Source organism: Bacillus rossius, chromosome 7, assembly GCF_032445375.1.
Source record: "Bacillus rossius redtenbacheri isolate Brsri chromosome 7, Brsri_v3, whole genome shotgun sequence".
In the NCBI taxonomy this organism is placed as follows: Eukaryota; Metazoa; Arthropoda; class Insecta; order Phasmatodea; family Bacillidae; genus Bacillus; species Bacillus rossius.
In genome coordinates, this window is record NC_086335.1 from 72,206,009 (window position 1) to 72,226,686 (window position 20,678).

Consider the following 20,678-nt stretch of genomic DNA (forward strand, 5'->3'; position numbering starts at 1 on the left):
ACCCAAACCTTCATACTTCAGTCTCTTGTCTCTTCCACCTCAACCTGTAGTCTCCAGCCTCCTGCCTCTACCACCCAAACCTTCATACTTCAGTCTCTTGTCTCTTCCACCTCAACCTGTAGTCTCCAGCCTCCTGCCTGTACCACCAAAACCTCCATACTTCAGTCTCTGGCCCATTCCACCTCAACCTGTAGCTTCAAGCCTCCTGCCTCTACCACTCAAACATACACTTTTTCAGTCTCTTGTCTCTTCCACCTCAACCTGTAGTCTCCAGCCTCCTGCCTCTACCACCCAAACATCCATACTTCAGTCTCTTGTCTCCTCCACCTCAACCTGTAGTCTCCAGCCTCCTGCCTGTACCACCAAAACCTCCATACTTCAGTCTCTGGCCCATTCCACCTCAACCTGTAGCTTCAAGCCTCCTGCCTCTACCACTCAAACATACACTTTTTCAGTCTCTTGTCTCTTCCACCTCAACCTGTAGTCTCCAGCCTCCTGCCTCTACCACCCAAACATCCATACTTCAGTCTCTTGTCTCCTCCACCTAAACCTGTAGTCTCCAGCCTCCTACCTGTACCACCAAAACCTCCATACATCAGTCTCTGGCCCATTCCACCTCAACCTGTAGCTTCAAGCCTCCTGCCTCTACCACTCAAACATACACATTTTCAGTCTCTTGTCTCTTCCACCTCAACCTGTAGTCTCCAGCCTCCTGCCTCTACCACCCAAACTTTCATACTTCAGTCTCTTGTCTCTTCCACCTCAACTTGTAGTCTCCAGCCTCCTGCCTGTACCACCAAAACCTCCATACTTCAGTCTCTGGCCCATTCCACCTCAACCTGTAGCTTCAAGCCTCCTGCCTCTACCACTCAAACATACAGACTTCAGTCTCTTGTCTCTTCCACCACAACCTGTAGTCTCCAGCCTTCTGCCTGTACCACCAAAACCTCCATACTTCAGTCTCTTGCCCATTCCACCTCAACCTGTAGCTTCAAGCCTCCTGCCTCTACCACTCAAACATACATACTTCAGTCTCTTGTCTCTTCCACCTCAACCTGTAGTCTCTAGCCTCCTGCCTCTACCACCCAAACATCCATACTTCAGTCTCTTGTCTCTTCCACCACAACCTGTAGTCTACAGCCTCCTGCCTGTACCACCAAAACCTCCATACTTCAGTCTCTGGCCCATTCCACCTCAACCTGTAGCTTCAAGCCTCCTGCCTCTACCACTCAAACATACATACTTCAGTCTCTTGTCTCTTCCACCACAACCTGTAGTCTCCAGCCTCCTGCCTGTACCACAAAAACCTCCATACTTCAGTCTCTGGCCCATTCCACCTCAACCTGTAGCTTCAAGCCTCCTGCCTCTACCACTCAAACATACATACTTCAGTCTCTTGTCTCTTCCACCACAACCTGTAGTCTCCAGACTCCTGCCTGTACCACCAAAACCTCCATACTTCAGTCTCTGGCCCATTCCACCTCAACCTGTAGTTTCAAGCCTCCTGCCTCTACCACTCAAACATACATACTTCAGTCTCTTGTCTCTTCCACCTCAACCTGTAGTCTCCAGCCTCCTGCCTCTACCACCCAAACATCCATACTTCAGTCTCTTGTCTCTTCCACCACAACCTGTAGTCTCCAGCCTCCTGCCTGTACCACCCCAACCTCCATACTTCAGTCTCTGGCCCATTCCACCTCAATCTTTAGTCTCCAGCCTCCTGCCTCTGTCACCCAAACATCCATACATCAGTCTCTTGTCTCTTTCACCTTAACCTGTAGTCTCCAGCCTCTGCCTCTACCACCCAAACATCCATACTTTAGTCTCTTGTCTCTGCCACCACAACCTGTAGTCTCCAGCCTCCTGCGTGTACCACCAAAACCTCGATACTTCAGTCTCTGGCCCTTTCCACCTCAATCTGTAGCTTCCAGCCTCCTGCCTGTACCACCCAAACCTCCATACTTCAGTCTCTGGCCCATTCCACCTTAACCTGTAGTCTCCAGCCTCCTGCCTGTACCACCCAAACCTCCATACTTCAGTCTCTGGCCCATTCCACCTCAACCTGTAGTCTCCAGCCTCCTGCCTCTACCACCCAAACCTCCATACTTCAGTCTCTGGCCCATTCCACCTCAACCTGCAGTCTCCAGTCTCCTGCCTCTACCACCCAAACCTCCATACTTCAGTCTCTGGCCCATTCAAGCTCAACCTGTAGTCTCCAGCCTCCTGCCTCTGCCACCCAAACATCCATACTTTAGTCTCTGGCCCATTCCACCTCAACCTGTAGTCTCCAGCCTCCTGCAACATGACCTTTTTGGCGTCAACTTTCATCTACAAGAAAAACAGAAGTATTTACATGATTAACCAATTAAGTATTTGTTGCAATTTTGCCTCTTAATTACTAAAATTATTTTTTATCAGGTTAATGTTTTGACTAAAATTTGATTGAAATATTTTTTCTACGATCCAATTTTTGTTTTGAAAATAGTTACTCAGTTTATCTCCTAAAGAAACGAAGTTTGATAATTTTTTTCGAACATGAATAGTCTACTCTATTTTTAAAAATATTATTTTTTACTTAATAGTTCATTCTGTTTCCGAGTTCTTTTTTAAAGTTATGAATTTTTTATTTCTATATCATTTTCTTTTTATCTTGATTTTTTCTAAAATATAACATATAATTTTCAAAAGACAGAATTATTTACATATTTATACAAATCATGTTTGATAAAATTTGTTTTATAATTAATGTAATAATTTTTTCTCGTAAATTTTAACAGACACCAAAATTTTAAATTCAGTGAAACGTTAATTTATGGGACGTGACAATATTACGTTTATGTATTTTAAAGTGTATCAACCAGTTTTCTGTCATAATCCTGCCCAACGATACTATTTTGTTAAATAAGTTAATTTCAGAATGATTGTTACAAATATTTCTCTTCGGTTTGGTGTTTCTGACATATTTTTTTAATGATCTATTCAAATAAATTTTTATTAATAGTTTTATTTATATTAATATACTTTTAACATTTATTTAATATTATTTGTTTACGTGTATTTTATTTTCACAAATTACATTTGTACCTATAAATTTATTTTTATAAACACAAATTGTTTCGAACGGAGGAATGAGAGTTCGAAAGGCGATTACAATTAATAAAATGTATATTTGTTTACTAAATTAATATTTACAATTATCTCATGATTTTCAATTTATCAATCACCTAACAAATGTTTTAAACCTAGTTGATGAAATAAATGCTAAGGACACTTGTAGTTCGTGTTCGCTCTCACTGTCCACACACTTCATGCGGTGCAACACATTTCCATACGCGTAATACTTCTCCATGTGGCACGACATACCCATGCACCGCGGCACTTATCCATGCGGCCCAACACTTCTCCATGCGGTGCAACACATTTCCATGCACCGCGGCACTTATCCATGCGGCCCGACATTTCTCCATGCGGTGCAACACATTTCCATGCACTGCGGCACTTATCCATGCGGCCCGAAATTTCTCCATGCGGTGCAACACATTTCCATGCCCCGCGGCACTTATCCATGCGGCCCGACACTTCTCCATGTGGTGCAACACATTTCCATGCACCGCGGCACTTATCCATGCGGCCCGACACTTCTCCATGTGGTGCAACACATTCCATGCACCGCGGCACTTATCCATGCGGCCCGACACTTTTCCATGTGGTGCAACACATTTCCATGCACCGCGGCACTTATCCATGCGGCCCGACACTTCTCCATGTGGTGCAAACATTTACATGCACCGCGGCACTTATCCATGCGGCCCGACATTTCTCCATGCGGTGCAACACATTTACATGCACCGCGGCACTTATCCATGCGGCCCGACACTTCTCCATGTGGTGCAACACATTTCCATGCACCGCGGCACTTATCCATGCGGCCCGACATTTCTCCATGCGGTGCAACACATTTCCATGCACCGCGGCACTTATCCATGCGGCCCGACACTTCTCCATGTGGTGCAACACATTTCCATGCACCGCGGCACTTATCCATGCGGCCCGACACTTCTCCATGCGGTGCAACACATTTCCATGCACCGCGACACTTCAAAGCAAAATAACACAAAATAGTTCCATAAATGTAAATAAATAATCGCATATTACCCTGATAACAGCCATCTCAATGACTATAGCTAAGCAAACGTGTCAATGTTCCTTCCTCAAAGGTGCTTAAAGTTTCTTGCCTAGACGTATTTAGTTAATAGTGGATCATTTACAAGTATCCAGTTTCATTAAATTCTCACAGAAAAACAATGTTAAGATATTCTGTTAGTAGACGTATTATATGGCTTTGGAAATATAAGAAATAAGTTTTGAAATACGACAACAGAGTGAGAATTTTAGAATAAAATCCCGAATTGATGTCTCTCAATTAATGTTACTCAAAAATTAATCAATTTTCAGTTTTCAATTATAATCAAATATATGCATTTCTTCAACTACCTATCCAAAATATATTGACCTAGAAATTATTTACACTCCATCCTTCACTTAGCAGTTTTCTTGGTTTATATGTTTGTTTATTTAGTAATCTTGTATACAACACAAAACGGTGAAGTTAAATAAATGAATTAGTAAAATACTGTCTGAAATTTTGCTCACAAAATCTTCACGTTATCTGTACAATTGATTATAATAATCCATACATAGATTTTCCCTGCTTTAATTAAGCATATCAAAATAAGTTAGTACTTTTACTGATGTATTTCTTAGGAAATACAGTCCAGATAAATCACGTGTTCTAGTTTTTAAAGAAGCAGGAAAAGCCCTGTTTGCTCTCAATTCTAACAGGAAGTGAAGTCACAGGATATACTAACAAATGAATGAATACAAAGAAGTGTTAAACACATTGACATGTCACTACTCTTACAAATCTTAATATCACTTTCATGGTCAATAACTTTCTTTAAAAATCTTATTTTTTTTATAAAATTATCGTCCATAAAGTTTTCAATCTGTTGATAGAAAAATGGAGGTACAATGAAATAATAATACTAATACTAATACTTTTAATATAATGATACTAACTAGACTAATATCTCCACGGGTTTAACAGCTCTAAAATATCAGAAATAAACACAGAAATTTAAACACCCGCCATAGACGAACTGACAATATAAAAACATAGTACACTGTCTCTCATGGAAGTAAGACTTACCTCATTACTATATATGCACATGTCTTAAAAGAAGCAATAAAATTTGTTAGTTAAGAGCAATAAAATTGTTTAGGAAAGAACAAGAGTATTTACAATTTGCTTACTTTTTGGATACATAAAATAAATGTCAATTTAATGTATCCATTTGTTAAAACATTTTCTTGTACCTTAGATAATGAAATTAAAATTATAATACTTCGTAGATATTTTAAAATTATGTAACGTGGGAAAATTAAAACAAAAGAAATTAATTATTCCTAGTTCTATCCCAGCATTGATGTTTAGAGATTTTATTTATTTCGTTATTATTATCTTTTAAATTATCATGGCAATACCATCAGATACCTTGAAATCCATATTGAATAAAATATTAAACGTAACATACTTATCTAAGGTCTAATATTATAATTTTTTTTAGTATTTTTTAGTATTTACTAAAATAAAAGGAAATATTAGACCTACATCAACGAGAAAGCTGGAAATTAAAAAAAGAGGTTTTCAACACTTTTATAATTATATAACAAGCTTATAATATTTGTCACAGTTAAAATCATTGGAAAAGGTTTTTTTTAAAATACTTTTTGAATATTGTCTCTATTTTTGTTTAACATTTTTGATTACTGTTCCAGTCCTCATATTCGTATAGTGTTAATGACATAAACCATAAAATTTAGGTCGAGTTTGTGATTATGGTAAAATGATAATCTTGTGTGAGAGCTCGTCATTTGTATTTTATACAACAAGGAACATTTCAGACAACTGTCAAAAAATAGTTTATCTACGATTTTGTCGTCTACGTGGCCCACATCACATTTTTTTGCAAACATTAGTATTATTGATGTATTAACAGCAAAGTAGTTTTTAATTTTTATGCTTCGAAGTAAAATTCTTAAAATATTTTTTCAGAAATTTGCAGAAATTAAGGCTTAGTACCTAATACTAAACTTCTGGGCAGATAAAACTGTCAAAAAATGTATTGTGTAAGTTGGAAATGGCTTGCCTTGACAAGGGTGTTCCTGTGTGTGTCTCCCCAGCGGGGCCTGTCCCGGGGCAGACCTCCCCCTCTTGAGGACTGACGACAGGTAACCACCACAGCCGCCTAGAGTGTGCAGTAGGCATACTCCGCGTTCACGAGCACCACTTACCATTAGTGTTGTTTCTTAAACTCTTTTTCAATATTTTGTTTTGCAAATTTTTTCAACGTCAACGTACTTTTCATAAAGTTTGTTTTGCTTTTTTTTTTGGCTGGATGTAGTGTCTTAGAATAGGCAAAACCCTAAATTTTAAGTAAATTACTATTTAAGGTTACTTACCACAAAACCGACTGTCATTGTTTTTTTAACTACACTTTGCCTATGTGTGTTCGAACTTTTTAAAATTGTATTTATTATTAATATTAAAATTATATCATGCAGCTAGTGCATTACGTCTCAGTACAACTTAAATCACACACGCGGACGTAGAACAGCCGAGACGGAGAGGCACTCAATAGATCGCAAACGTGGACGTTCCACACCTCCACGCAGCTACATACAAACAATTTAATGGTTTAAATTTAACACCAACACCTTCATCCTAGCGCGCCCGAACCACCAACACCCTCCTCCTAGCGCGCCCAAGCCACCCACACCCTCCTCCTATTGCGCCCGAGTCACCAACACCCTCCTCCTAGCACGTCCGAGCCACCAACACCCTCCTCCTAGCACGCCCGAGCCACCAACACCCTCCTCCTAGCACGCCCGAGCCACCAACACCCTCCTCCTAGCACGCCCGAGCCACCAACACCCTCCTCCTAGCACGCCTGAGTCACCAACACCCTCCTCCTAGCACGCCCGAGCCACCAACACCCTCCTCCTAGCGCGCCCAAGCCACCCACACCCTCCTCCTATTGCGTCCGAGCCACCAACACCCTTCTCCTATTGCGCCCGAGTCACCAACACCATCCTCCTAGCACGCCCGAGCCACCAACACCCTCCTCCTAGCGCGCCCAAGCCACCCACACCCTCCTCCTATTACGTCCGAGCCACCAACACCCTCCTCCTATTGCGCCCGAGTCACCAACACCCTCCTCCTAGCACGCCCGAGCCACCAACACCCTCCTCCTAGCACGCCCGAGCCACCAACACCCTCCTCCTAGCACGCCCGAGTCACCAACACCCTCCTCCTAGCACGCCCGAGTCACCAACACCCTCCTCCTAGCACGCCCGAGCCACCAACACCCTCCTCCTAGCACGCCCGAGTCACCAACACCCTCCTCCTAGCACGCCCGAGCCACCAACACCCTCCTCCTAGCGCGCCCAAGCCACCCACACGCTCCTCCTATTGCGTCCGAGCCACCAACACCCTCCTCCTAGCACGTCCGAGCCACCAACACCCTCCTCCTAGCACGCCCGAGCCACCAACACCCTCCTCCTAGCACGCCCGAGCCACCAACACCCTCCTCCTAGCACGCCCGAGCCACCAACACCCTCCTCCTAGCACGCCTGAGTCACCAACACCCTCCTCCTAGCACGCCCGAGCCACCAACACCCTCCTCCTAGCGCGCCCAAGCCACCCACACCCTCCTCCTATTGCGTCCGATCCACCAACACCCTTCTCCTATTGCGCCCGAGTCACCAACACCATCCTCCTAGCACGCCCGAGCCACCAACACCCTCCTCCTAGCGCGCCCAAGCCACCCACACCCTCCTCCTATTACGTCCGAGCCACCAACACCCTCCTCCTATTGCGCCCGAGTCACCAACACCCTCCTCCTAGCACGCCCGAGCCACCAACACCCTCCTCCTAGCACGCCCGAGCCACCAACACCCTCCTCCTAGCACGCCCGAGTCACCAACACCCTCCTCCTAGCACGCCCGAGTCACCAACACCCTCCTCCTAGCACGCCCGAGCCACCAACACCCTCCTCCTAGCACGCCCGAGTCACCAACATCCTCCTCCTAGCACGCCCGAGCCACCAACACCCTCCTCCTAGCGCGCCCAAGCCACCCACACGCTCCTCCTATTGCGTCCGAGCCACCAACACCCTCCTCCTAGCACGCCCTAATCACCAACACCCTCCTCCTAGCACGCCCGAGCCACCAACACCCTCCTCCTAGCGCGCCCAAGCCACCCACACCCTCCTCCTATTGCGTCCGTGCTACCAACACTCTCCTCCTAGCACGCCCGAGTCACCAATACCCTCCTCCTAGCACGCCCGAGCCACCAACACCCTCCTCCTAGCGCGCCCAAGCCACCCACACCCTCCTCCTATTGCGTCCGAGCCACCAACACCCTCCTCCTAGTACGCCCTAATCACCAACACCCTCCTCCTAGCACGCCCGAGCCACCAACACCCTCCTCCTAGCACGCCCGAGTCACCAACACCCTCCTCCTAGCACGCCCGAGCCACCAACACCCTCCTCCTAGCACGCCCAAGCCACCCACACCCTCCTCCTATTGCGTCCGAGTCACCAACACCCTCCTCCTAGCGCGCCCGAGCCCCCAACACCCTCCTCCTAGCACGCCCGAGCCACCAACACCCTCCTCCTAGCACGCCCGAGTCACCAACACCCTCCTCCTAGCACGCCCGAGCCACCAACACCCTCCTCCTAGCGCGCCCAAGCCACCCACACCCTCCTCCTATTGCGTCCGAGTCACCAACAGCCTCCTCCTAGCACGCCCGAGCCACCAACACCCTCCTCCTAGCACGCCCGAGTCACCAACACCCTCCTCCTAGCACGCCCGAGCCACCAACACCCTCCTCCTAGCGCGCCCAAGCCACCCACACCCTCCTCCTATTGCGTCCGAGCCACCAACACCCTCCTCCTAACGCGCCCGAGCCCCCAACACCCTCCTCCTATTGCGCCCTAGCCGCGAGCAATCCCAGCGTGTGAGTCAATCTAGGGTTTGGACATACGCATACGGGTGACCAGACGGCCAGTGCACAGACTTGCCAAGCCTCGATGAATATTAACATGGCCTGACACACACACACACACACACACCTACACACACCGACTTCAATACTTATGCATACTAGTGTATTTATTTTACATAGAAAATTATACTTAAACACTAATGATAAATAATTTTTACTTTTATTGGTAGAAATTCCATTAGTATATAATTTTGTATTTATGTGTTTACATGTTTACATGTTTTTTTTTGTTTTATCTGTAGGTTGTCAATTTCTGTTGATGGTAGGTATACAAAAGATTAAGAAAAAGGATGGGGAGGTGAGGTGAAGAAGCAGAAGGCGGTAAAGAGAATAGGGAGAGGTTTAGCAAGGAGAGGTGTGTTAAGGCCAGGAGGTGAGGTGAAGAAGCAGAAGGCGGTAAAGAGAATAGGGAGAGATATATCAAGGAGGGGTGTGTTAGGGCCAGGAGGTGAGGTGAAGAAGCAGAAGGCGGTAAAGAGAATAGGGAGAGGTTTAGCAAGGAGAGGTGTGTTAGGGCCAGGAGGTGAGGTGAAGAAGCAGAAGGCGGTAAAGAGAATAGGGAGAGGTTTAGCAAGGAGAGGTGTGTTAGGGCCAGGAGGTTAGGTGAAGAAGCAGATGGCGGTAAAGAGAATAGGGAGAGGTTTAGCAAGGAGAGGTGTGTTAGGGCCAGGAGGCGAGGGCAAGAAGCAGAAGGTGGTGAAGAGAATAGGGAGAGATATAGCAAGGAGGGGTGTGTTAGGGCCAGGAGGCGAGGGCAAGAAGCAGAAGGTGGTGAAGAGAATAGGGAGAGATATAGCAAGGAGAGGTGTGTTATGGCCAGGAGGCGAGGGAAAGAAGAAGAAGGAGGGGAAGAGAATAGGGAGAGTTATAGCAAAGAGGGGTGTGTGTTAGGGCCAGGAGGTGAGCGACAGGGTATGGGCGAGGGCAAGAAGCAGAAGGAAGGGAAGTATAGCGGCAGAGCCAGAAGCAGGGAGCAAGCAGTGACCTCGTGCTTGTCCACAGCACCAGCTTCAGCCATCTCGACTCCAGCACGTGGAACATCGACATGCAGGAGTTGGAGTACAATCCGTCCAAGAAGGACCTGACAGACGCCAGGATACACCACCTACTGGCCGAGGAACTCTGCCAGCCCTACCGCCGGGTGAGCACTCCCTTCCCAGAGCCACGCCCGTGACAGACGACAGGCCTGGTGACGTGTTGCTGAGTGGAGTGTTGGTTGTTGTCGCAGCACCGGCGCCTCAGCTACAGCCGCCACGCGGTGCACGACAGAGACCTGTCCACGCAGGTCAACTACCGCATGCACATGAACATGAGGCGGCTGGTGGGCGAGCGACGGCACCACCACAAGCGCAGCAAGCGCCTGGGCAAGGTACCTCCGCGCTAATGCCCTGTGCTACCGCATGCGCTACATTGCTTCTGGGCTTGCCCGGGCACTTCCTAGCTCGTAACACAGGCAGCAGATATTGTGTACACCTGATTGAATTAATTAGGGCTTGGTATGTCTTCAACATCGGGGTAGTTAAGACAACGAGATGATCACGGATAACTCATACAGAACCCGCCTGCCTACAGCAATGTGCGTGGCTTCTCGCATGAAAGATCCCAGGGTTTACCCCGTGTCTATGCTAGTTTTACCCGGGTCCAACTTATCTAGGTTTAGTCTAGAGTTAAGAAGTGAGGGGAGTTAGTCATGGTTCCAATCGCTCCATGGCTGGACAATCCCCTCCTAGCACATGATGCATGCGACCCCTCCTGCAAGGCTAATACCCTGCATGAGTAAAGCGTATAGGCTTCGACCTGAGGCGCACATAGGCCCCCTCCCTAACTTGGAACCGTCCCAAATACACTTTATTTTTAGTTAGGTTAGGAAAAAGAGAATCTCGTCGCCCAGGAGTCTCCGGCCTCTGAGGTGTCGCGTCGCTGGTGCCCAACTGCTCCTTGATGCCCTCCCGTCCACGCTCCAGCCAGGGCATTCAAAACTGTTATTCGGTACCAATAAACAGTCCAAAAATGTGAACACTGATGGCTAAACACTTAACTCGCTTCGTCTATGAAAGTGTTACAACGGTCTTGCGTTTGTTTAGCATGACTTAAAGATTATGTAAATTACATTGTACATTTAGTTTTTGTGTGTTACCGATTGCTCACAAAATAACTGGTTTGAACGTGCGCGCAAATGTTTGTTTACAGCTTGTAAAACATTTGTTGTAATCTCTTACATGCATTTATCCATTGGCATTTTAAATCTTTGCCTTCAGGGAATGTGTAAAACTTTCGAAGAGTCGCTGGCACGGGTTAGACTCCTGAATATCACGGGCACATGTGCCAGTTTTAGTTTGAGAGTTTTGGTAGTTGTGTGCTCGATCGTGTTTTTGTTGCACACGAGGAGCACTGGCTGGAATGCAGATAACTGCCACGGATGCGCTGGCCGCTGGAATGATGCATGGTCACGTGGTGTTGCAGGAAGGCAAGCAGAACCACGTCAGTTTCCCGGGCATCACGCAGAACGGCACCGCCAAGCAGTTCTCCCACGGCAAGTAGTTCCACCACTCTCCACAAGAACATTCACACATTACATTCAATGAGGAAATACACAACATTTTTCCAATGGCATGGCAGCTCCACTGCGTAACTGGACTTCTCCTTAGTAATGGTTCTGTTATGTGACGGATTAACTGGTTTTCTAAACTCGTTATGGAAGGAAATAGAAAATTGCAGGTGGACAGGGTACACAGCAGCAAGACCAAATTCAGTCGATAAAAATTATTACAAAGCCAAAAAGGATGAAACACAATATTGCTCGTATTGACATCATCTTTTAGTTATAAGTCGAGCTCCCGCCGATCACTTTAACTCGCTCGACTCGCTAAACTTAGGACAAAACAATGCATTTAACCATTATTCCACGTAACCAAATATTAGTTAGGGCCGTTAATCAGTAAAAACTAGTTTTTTCATATTATCTACCATTATTAAGGCAATATTTTCAGGGTAAGACACACGCCGACTAAATATAATTAATCGTAGTTAAACAGACTGTATAAATAAAATATAGTATGGACACTTTATTTATTTTAAAGTTCAAAATAATTCTTGAGAAATTCATGACAGCTGCTTTACTGATGTTAAAATGTTCAGTGATTATTCCAAGAGAAGTGAAGGCAAATATTGTAGACCTTACTCGCCTTGCTTCTCTTGGCTGTGCTGATGACCATAGTCCGGACTGGACTGCTGCCTACCACTTGGATTCACTGCATGCTCGTGCAGCCAGGTCAGGTCAGGTCATGTACCCTCGTGGTACTCCTCGCTGCTCTGGTACTTGCCCACTGACTGCAGCGCTAGCTCCTCCTGACAACAGCTCCTCCGCTGGGATTAAATAATTAAATCAGTTGGCTTCATGTCATCAAGTTAACTAAAGAAAAATTAAGTTATTTAGTTGTGCATGATATGGTTCAAATATTACCAATTACCTTTGCACAACTAGTCAGTCAGTACAGTAAACAAACAAGATAAATTTAATACTCAGGGATCCTATGGGATATAGTGAGAAACAGTAAAGGAGTTAACGTTAAAATATGGTTTCAAAAATCTATTAGCAATTCACGTAAAGAGTTAAATTGAAGCAGCAATCATCAAATTAAATTGACTAACTTTTCGAAAGAGAATGCTAGTTACCTAATATCATATAACACAACATTTACCCTGAAACAGAATGACAAGTTTTACATACCATGAACCATACCTATTTTTGCCACAATACAATGTGAATTTTGTGGAGTGTTCAACTGTCGGAAATAGTTGCAGACTGGACTTGTGGAGAGAAGCAATCTCCGGTTGTCCGTTGACCATGTGAATCGCAGCAGCGACATAGCTGAAGATGATTCGACTGGTGGCTCACCGCAGACACTGAGAGTTTTCTCGAAGAAACTGCCTAAAAACCTACAGCACTCGGATGGGTCGTTGTCATTTCACAGAATCTTGTAGTTAGTTCGAACAATGTGGCTCTTGACTTTTTTATCCACATGTACCATAGAATTACATCGGCGGAGTCTACACCTTGACTAACTCCATAACTCAGTATCGACGAATTATTCACTCAAATGTTGTTCTACCAATAACGACAGTTCTTCGTAAATTAATGTTCGTGGTCTTTAGTTATAATTCACACCAAAACCATGTGTAAAAATATTTTAACTCTCTATCAAATAAACAAAACTTCTTGTTCAACCAGAAGCTAGAATTCAACTCCAATCTTGAAAACAGAATCTTCTTTTCTGGTTGCTCCCACTCCCAGTCAGTTTTTTTTAAAGTGGAATTGAACCAAAAAAATCGTATAGGTCCAGTAATTGCAATATAACAAGCATGTTTATACAGTTTTCATACAGAAAGGATACACTAAAGACTATTACACATCAGTAATATAACCTGGCATACCTCTATTAATTTTAACATGAAGAAAAATAATTAAATAATAATTTCAAAGTTGTCAGAATATTTCTCCATATAGGTGGTATCTGCACCTGGCTGATATGTGGTGGCATCTGCATACGACAGATGTGTGGCGGTATCTGCACCTGTTTGACGTGTGGTGGTATCTGCACCTGTTTGACGTGTGGAGGTATCTGCACCTGGGTGACGTGTGGCGGTATCTGCACCTGGGTGACGTGTGGCGGTATCTGCACCTGGGTGACGTGTGGCGGTATCTGCACCTGGGTGACGTGTGGCGGTATCTGCACCTGGGTGACGTGTGGTGGTGGTTGCAGACTACATCGACGAGGTGCTGCAGGAGGCTGAGGATGATGCGGAGGGTCTGCCGCGGCCGCCCAGCAAGTCCACTAAAGACGACTGGGACAGCGGCATCACCTTCACAGCCAAGACGTCACGTGAGTATCGCCCATATCGCCCCACTGCGGCTCATGCACTCGTGAGGATGGTCTTTGGCTAACAAGGAGGTGGCGCGATCTTTGGTTCATCGATTTTGACTTTCCTTTACGACTTCCCAATAGAATTTCATCCTGTAAAAGAGAAAACCCAACTCTCAATAGTTCTCTAGAAACAGTCAATTATTGAAAAACGATGTTCATCTTATATTTTCCGTTACGTTGCACTCAGAATCGCTAAGGCAGCATGAGCCAGCGGCTAGAGCCTCTGACTGCAGTATGAATTATAACATTTATAGTCACACGTTGGAGTGACAAATTATTTACTGGGCACGAAATTATGTAGTCCACACAGAACTATCAAATTCTTTACTAGCTTCGATTACTAGTCGTGTGTATCCCTTTTATAACAATATTGTCTAATGTAGTTAGTTGAGCTTTTCTTGATTTGGATATACGCTATTTTCAAAATAATGCTTCTCAATCGTTTCTTGACAAGAACTCAATTCTTCTGCTTAGTTAAGCTTATTGGTATACTTCGTATCGACGTGGTAACGATTTAAATCTTCATTATGTTTGTAGAATGTCTTCTTCGGCCAATTTTAAAACATTACTTTCCTTCATGTTAAACCACCAGTAATACTTAAAATGTATTAAAGGTCTATCCTGATTTTATAACTTCAATTTAAGAACTTAATCTTGTACAATTCATCGTTGAACTACCATTAAACCAATGGCTGAAGATTGCACATCTGATTTGTATGAGTGTCAAAATTGTTATATTTAAAATGATATTCTAAGAAACTTAACTTTTTGCAGCTTAAACAACAGTTTTTATATGACTAGATATTCATTACGTACTATATAAACAGAATAAACATCATTCCAATGATTTTTTATAGTGTCAATAACATGTTGAATTTAAAACATTTAAATTTTAATCGCATAAAGCGAATCATTTTATCTTTATCATAATATATTTGGTTTAATTACAATACTTGAATTAAATTGGCATATATATTGTCTTATGAAATTTCTTTACAAAATCTCTGGCAACTCAGACTTAATACCAATTTGGATACTTTATTTTTCAATTCTAATAGATTTTTATTGATTACTTGAACATTAATGTTTATTTATTGAAAATACAAAAAATAAATTTTAATTTACCACAGTACGGACTATCAGTGTAAAAATTTTACTCACTGTAATTTTTTGTGTATGTTAACTAAAACAGATATTTCTCGAAGCTCTGTACTCACCCATGTCCATATTCTATCACAAGAACAGCGGGAAATAGCGTCGCGTTAAGACGCTACTAAAATACACTAATTAGTACTGTTTCATTAACTTCGGTGAACGTACACAGAGATCCAGAACGACGCGCGCGCCAGGTGTTTGCGCGCTTAGTCACGACATCGGAGCCGCTCGGAGAGGTTCGGGCGTCTTCGGATTCCCGCGCCGTGAAGTCATGGCGCCAATCGCTGTCATGGCTGGCCAATCCCCTCCTAGCACATGATGCATGCGACCCTTTCCCTGCATGGCTAATCCCAGCATGACTAGGCGTATAGGCTTCGGCCTGAGAAGCACCTAGGTCCCTGCCTAACCCGGACCCCTCCCAAATACACTTAGTTTTAGTTAGGTTAGGAAAAAAAAATATCCGGCCAACCAACTAGAGTTTCCAACAGCTTATGAATGGTCGGGTTTTGGGTACAAATACCGCCATTCAGCGAACACTAAATCAGAATGAAGCAACAAGCGACAGCTAATCTACCACTTCGCACGCCGTCGCAATGTTGACTGGTACCCCACCCAGAGTCCCGGGAACACAGTAGTTCCTGGTGTCGCCGGCGCGCGTGTGCCGACGGCCTGTGAGGGAGGCAATGAAGAAGTCACTGCCACCAGCTGTCGTCACCACAAGAGCCCGCACGAGGACTTCATTTCTGGCAAGCCCTTTGAGTACCAGTAGACACCCCAACACTGTTCAAGGAGTACTTCGTTGAGGTACTGGGACTTGGAAAAATTTCGCAGAAGTTGACTTGGAATATTTTCGGCGCCACGAGTGAAGTGAACTTTGGCTAAGGGTGACGTCTTGTTTTGGAGCAGGCGATGTTAGCGAGTGACAGACTGTGTTTCACGACTTGTAACAAGAAGCAGGAAAGACGTCGCCTACAAGACTTATATGATCATGATTTGCAGTTAGCGATAGCGGTGACGCAAACAATCGTTGAACTCTGGGTGTGTGTGGAATGAGAGATGTACTGGGGTCGCAGCGCACCTGAGCCTGGCTGGTCGAGGAAGTGGGACGAGGCTCCGGTGACCGAGCAGCGCGGCGATGAGAGGGGATGCCGTGACGCACCAGGTGGGCTCGTCGAGCAGGAGGCAGCCGTCAGCAGTGGACACCTCTGGCTGGCCTCTTCTTCCCATAGTGTCGTTCTTGTAGTGTGCTGTATGTGCGGCCTTCTAAATACTGTATGTTACCGGCCATTATGTGCTCAAGTGCTTGGTCAATCGTGAACTATGATTGGTTTATAGCTTACATAAATTTCACTACCTATATGCTTGAGGTTTTGCTGTTCATATAATTTGTAAAACTAAAATTATATTATATTCGTGTTTAACGCATTTTATCTGGTATACAGTACAATAAATTTGGTAAATGATTAAATATATTCACAGTTCTGATCTCGTTTAAAAATAATGGCAATATGTTGATTTTTCGGTTAACTAACATGTTGTAAACGATTTATGGGTCAAGTATAATGTGACAACTGTTAATAGTTTTTTGACAGTGTAACTGCCTCATTAGACACTACTTACCCTTTTTTTTGGGTGCAATAACGGAACATTAAAGATCTATCATTCAGTTATTGTAATTAAGGGTAATGTATACATCTGATTTAAGGCTAGTGTTTTACCCTTAAACATTTATGTTCGCAGAGCTATGGAGGAATAAGGCAGTATATTGGAAGACCAATAATAACTGAATAAACTGCATAATTGATCAGCTTTATGGCTTGAATTGTAAATGGAGTTTGTTAATAAATATGTTTATAGTAGTACTCAGTACTTTGACACTATCTCTGTTACATTTATCTCCCCCCCCCCCCCCGTGCCTCGCTTCTGTCAGTGATAAGGGGAGGGGTTACAGTACTTCACCAATTTAGCACTCCAAAGTTTACTACAAACATGTTTAAATATGCTTGGTCTTCTGTAAAACAGATAGAAACAAGAGTCACATTCGAAAATTATATTAATGTAATCTACTTCCATTTGAATTTGTAAAAAAAATGTTGAGAACGAGTCTTTTAGTTCTCGCCAGTGATGTGTAAACATCTAGCCTCGATAACGAGCAAATTCGTGTGTTCTGCTGTTGAAAAAAAAACCTATAATAAGAAACTAGGACACCAAATTTAAACTAGAATTCCTTATAAATATGTTGAGCGGGATAAAATATATATTTTCACGAACTTACTTCGGCCAAATGTGGAATACCGAGAGAAAATATGTTTACACATAAAAAAAAATGTTAATGCAAACTGTGACATTTGTACAATGTGGTTGGTACGAAGAGAACATGTGTTTTACGTGTTGTAAAAGTTACTGTGGCAACGATGTGTAAATATTGTTACATTTTGGTATGCGTTTGAAAAATAAAGTATGTTGTGCATTTATAACAGTGTTTTGCTTATTTCATGACCTTCATTCTAGCAGTTGAATTTAGTATATAAAATTTTTTTTTCTATAAATAAATAGGAATTTTCAGTTATCGAAGATAACTTTAAAAACGGGAAAAATAACATATCCATATTGGGGTCGAACCAGAGGCGCCAGCGTCGTCTACTGGCCCACGCTGCCTTCAGTAGGTCTGATAGTAATGTGATGGGAATATAAGTTTTGCCTTTTTTTATTGTATATTTCTCCATAATAATTGAAAGCTGGATTTTCTCCTTTAAACTGTAGAATGTTATTGGGAAGTACTTTACTCCCACCAAGGGGTGCACCCTCATGGTAGTGACGCTCTTCCCACTCTATCCGTGCTCTTCAGAGAATAAAACAAGTCCCAGCTTGGGCCACTACTCACTTGATTATATGGATCTAACTTGGCCGTTGAGTAATGTGTCATTACTGATTGTGGCGAACGCAAGGGAAGAGAGGGGCGGATATATCCCAACTTCCCGAAAACATTTCTGTATCCACCACTGATATCGATATATCTGTCACCGCAAAAAGCAAGTGTTTAGGCACTTTTCATCAAAGTGAAGCCTCAATATTCACTTTAAATCAACTGTAACGATAAATAGTCCGTATTCTTATGAATTTATGGTGAGTCAAAGCTAGAATATTTGCTTGTGTTAAACGGTTAAACTATAATTTTTTTGTCATGTTTTCAGCATGAGTTTATCTTCCCATTAAATATTATTTAGCAAATGAATTTCTGAAGCTAAATGTTTTGAAACAATTTATAGGCGATTCCTTATTCGGCACAAACAAAACTTTGGCCTCGGAGTGTGCGCCGTGTCCTGGAAGAGCAGACTGGGTGACGTCAGCCGGAGGAGGCGGAGCCTGTTTCCTGGCACTCGAGCCAGGGAAAACGGCTCAGCTGACTACGATCGATAGGATCGATACTGAGGCCTAGGTTACAACGGCAAGCACCGTGCTGCTATATATCGCCTTGAGAGCGAACTTCGACTGCAGAATACAAGCTTAATACTCGATGGAAGTAGAAATTCGTTGGTCCTTGAAGCAATTTCCATATTCGTTCTTCAAATGATTAATGCAATGAGAATTTTAATTTAGTGCAGTTTTTTGAATATACGCCTTTGCAGTTTGTCAAGGAAATATTCAGAAAATAAATAAAAATAAAGATAAAAAATTTACAAAAAAAACAAGAATGAATCAGCTGGTGTACGACAAACGGAACTGATCAGTCTGTTTGTGCCTGATGAGAACAGACGTCAGTTCCTGAAACGTCGCAACTGTTGTCATTGGAAACCTTCTGTGTTCGTCAGTGCTATAATCGTTGTGTTGTCCATAGTACTTGTTTATCTTCATCGTTGTGTTTATATGTTTGCTGCGTTGTTCAGGTTTGTTGTCTGCCTGCATTTAATCTGTCTCCACGTTGTTAGCCAACTGTGTTCGTCTGTGTTGTAACACCCCTCGAGCCTCAAAATTGAATTATTTTGAATTAATTAAAAAGAGCCTTGGAAACTTGCTGGATAAAAAAATAAGTTAAATAAATTGATTTACCAGAGGCGGCACGAGGTGGGGAACAAACAAAATTTAGGTACTTCCTGTAACAAGCAAGGAGGAAGTTGGTGGATCGTTAAAATCAATAAATAAAAACTACACGATTATCATCTATAGTTTCCCTGTTTTATTTGCCCTGATGAATTATCTTGTTTCCATTACTTTACATACAAAAGGTTTTAACAAGTTTCAAAGATTTTTAAAAAAAAACAAAAGAAAAACGAAAAGGGGCCGGCCCGCGATTATTTAAAACAAAGTACATTGTATTGATACATTATTACAACTTGCAATGTTCTACTACATTAAATTTGTCGCTGATTAGTTTACCATATCAGTGGATTAAGTGGATAGTCACTTATCGCTGGTTTGTCTTTAAAAAGGGGGGGAATAGAAATAGAAACCATATCACCCGAGTCTTCCAGGTGTGGAGTTAAAAATGCCGAACTGTAGAATGGAAGAAAGCTGCTTCTTCTAATGGATGGATCTCGGACTGCCGAAAAACATACTGGTGGACAATTCGTCCACCAGTAGTTGCTGGATCTCGAATCTAGCTGAATATGTGCATCGCTGGGAGGTCGAACCCCTGACTGTAACAAGCCAAATCAAGACTGATTAGGACTTGAATACAGACAGTACATGGGGCAAGAAATGCCCGGAAAAATCTAAGAGGAGGTAGGGGAGGTCGCGAATTATCACTCACCAAAACAGGGAAGTTGCCTTCAAGCTGCCATCGCGGAGTCAGCCATGGTCCGTAGCTCGCGATTTGCGCGGCTGGGCGCGGACGATTTCTTAATAGTTAAAAAAATTAAAAGGGAAAATTTCAAAACAAAAAAATTACTAACACTATGCAGACAGACTAATCTACTTGAATTTAGTTGAGGGATAGCATCCCTTATTTAGGACGATTACATAGTCGCTAGCGGTCGGATGAAGTCTTCCAGAGTCTTCTGAGCTCGCCGGAGATCTGTCTGCAAACGTGACGCGCGCTGATCTGTGTCGCGGCAAACCGCGTCTCGTAATTAAAAAGGGGCGCCGGCTCTTACAGGTGGAGGGGGTCTGGGCCGCCGAAAGATTCCGAACTTGCCCGAATGCGGGCGGAAAAAAAAACTCTGGCAGGAGTTTTGAAGTTGGCATCACTAGGCGACAGTAGAGAACTCTGTCGGAGGGGTCTGAGTTGAAAACAATCGACTCGCCCACGGCGTCCATATAACTCAAGGGAAAGCAGGTGCTGCTCTCTGGCGCCCTAGAGGGTAGGCTAGCGGAGAAGTTCGCGACTTGGTCGCTAGGTAGCGCTTGCGATCAGTTTTGGCGCACTCGTTTTTTTGCGAGGAGACCTTGAGGACGGTCACAGTTGCCCAGGGGGTTACGACCGGTCATTGGTCTTACTTGGAACTGAGAAGGGGGGGGGGGGGTGAGGGTA

At 43.8% G+C, this 20,678-nt stretch overlaps 1 protein-coding gene across 1 annotated transcript in view; it reads left to right on the plus strand.

Moving 5' to 3' along the window:
* The window catches only part of LOC134534381 (sodium/hydrogen exchanger 3), a 178,924-nt gene that overhangs the window by 60,618 nt on the left and 97,628 nt on the right, over positions 1-20,678 (plus strand). The window contains exons 10-13 of the mRNA XM_063372841.1: positions 10,131-10,269; positions 10,357-10,497; positions 11,592-11,661; positions 13,892-14,011. Coding sequence (XP_063228911.1) covers positions 10,131-10,269; positions 10,357-10,497; positions 11,592-11,661; positions 13,892-14,011 — 470 coding nt within the window. The remainder of the gene's footprint in view (positions 1-10,130; positions 10,270-10,356; positions 10,498-11,591; positions 11,662-13,891; positions 14,012-20,678) is intronic.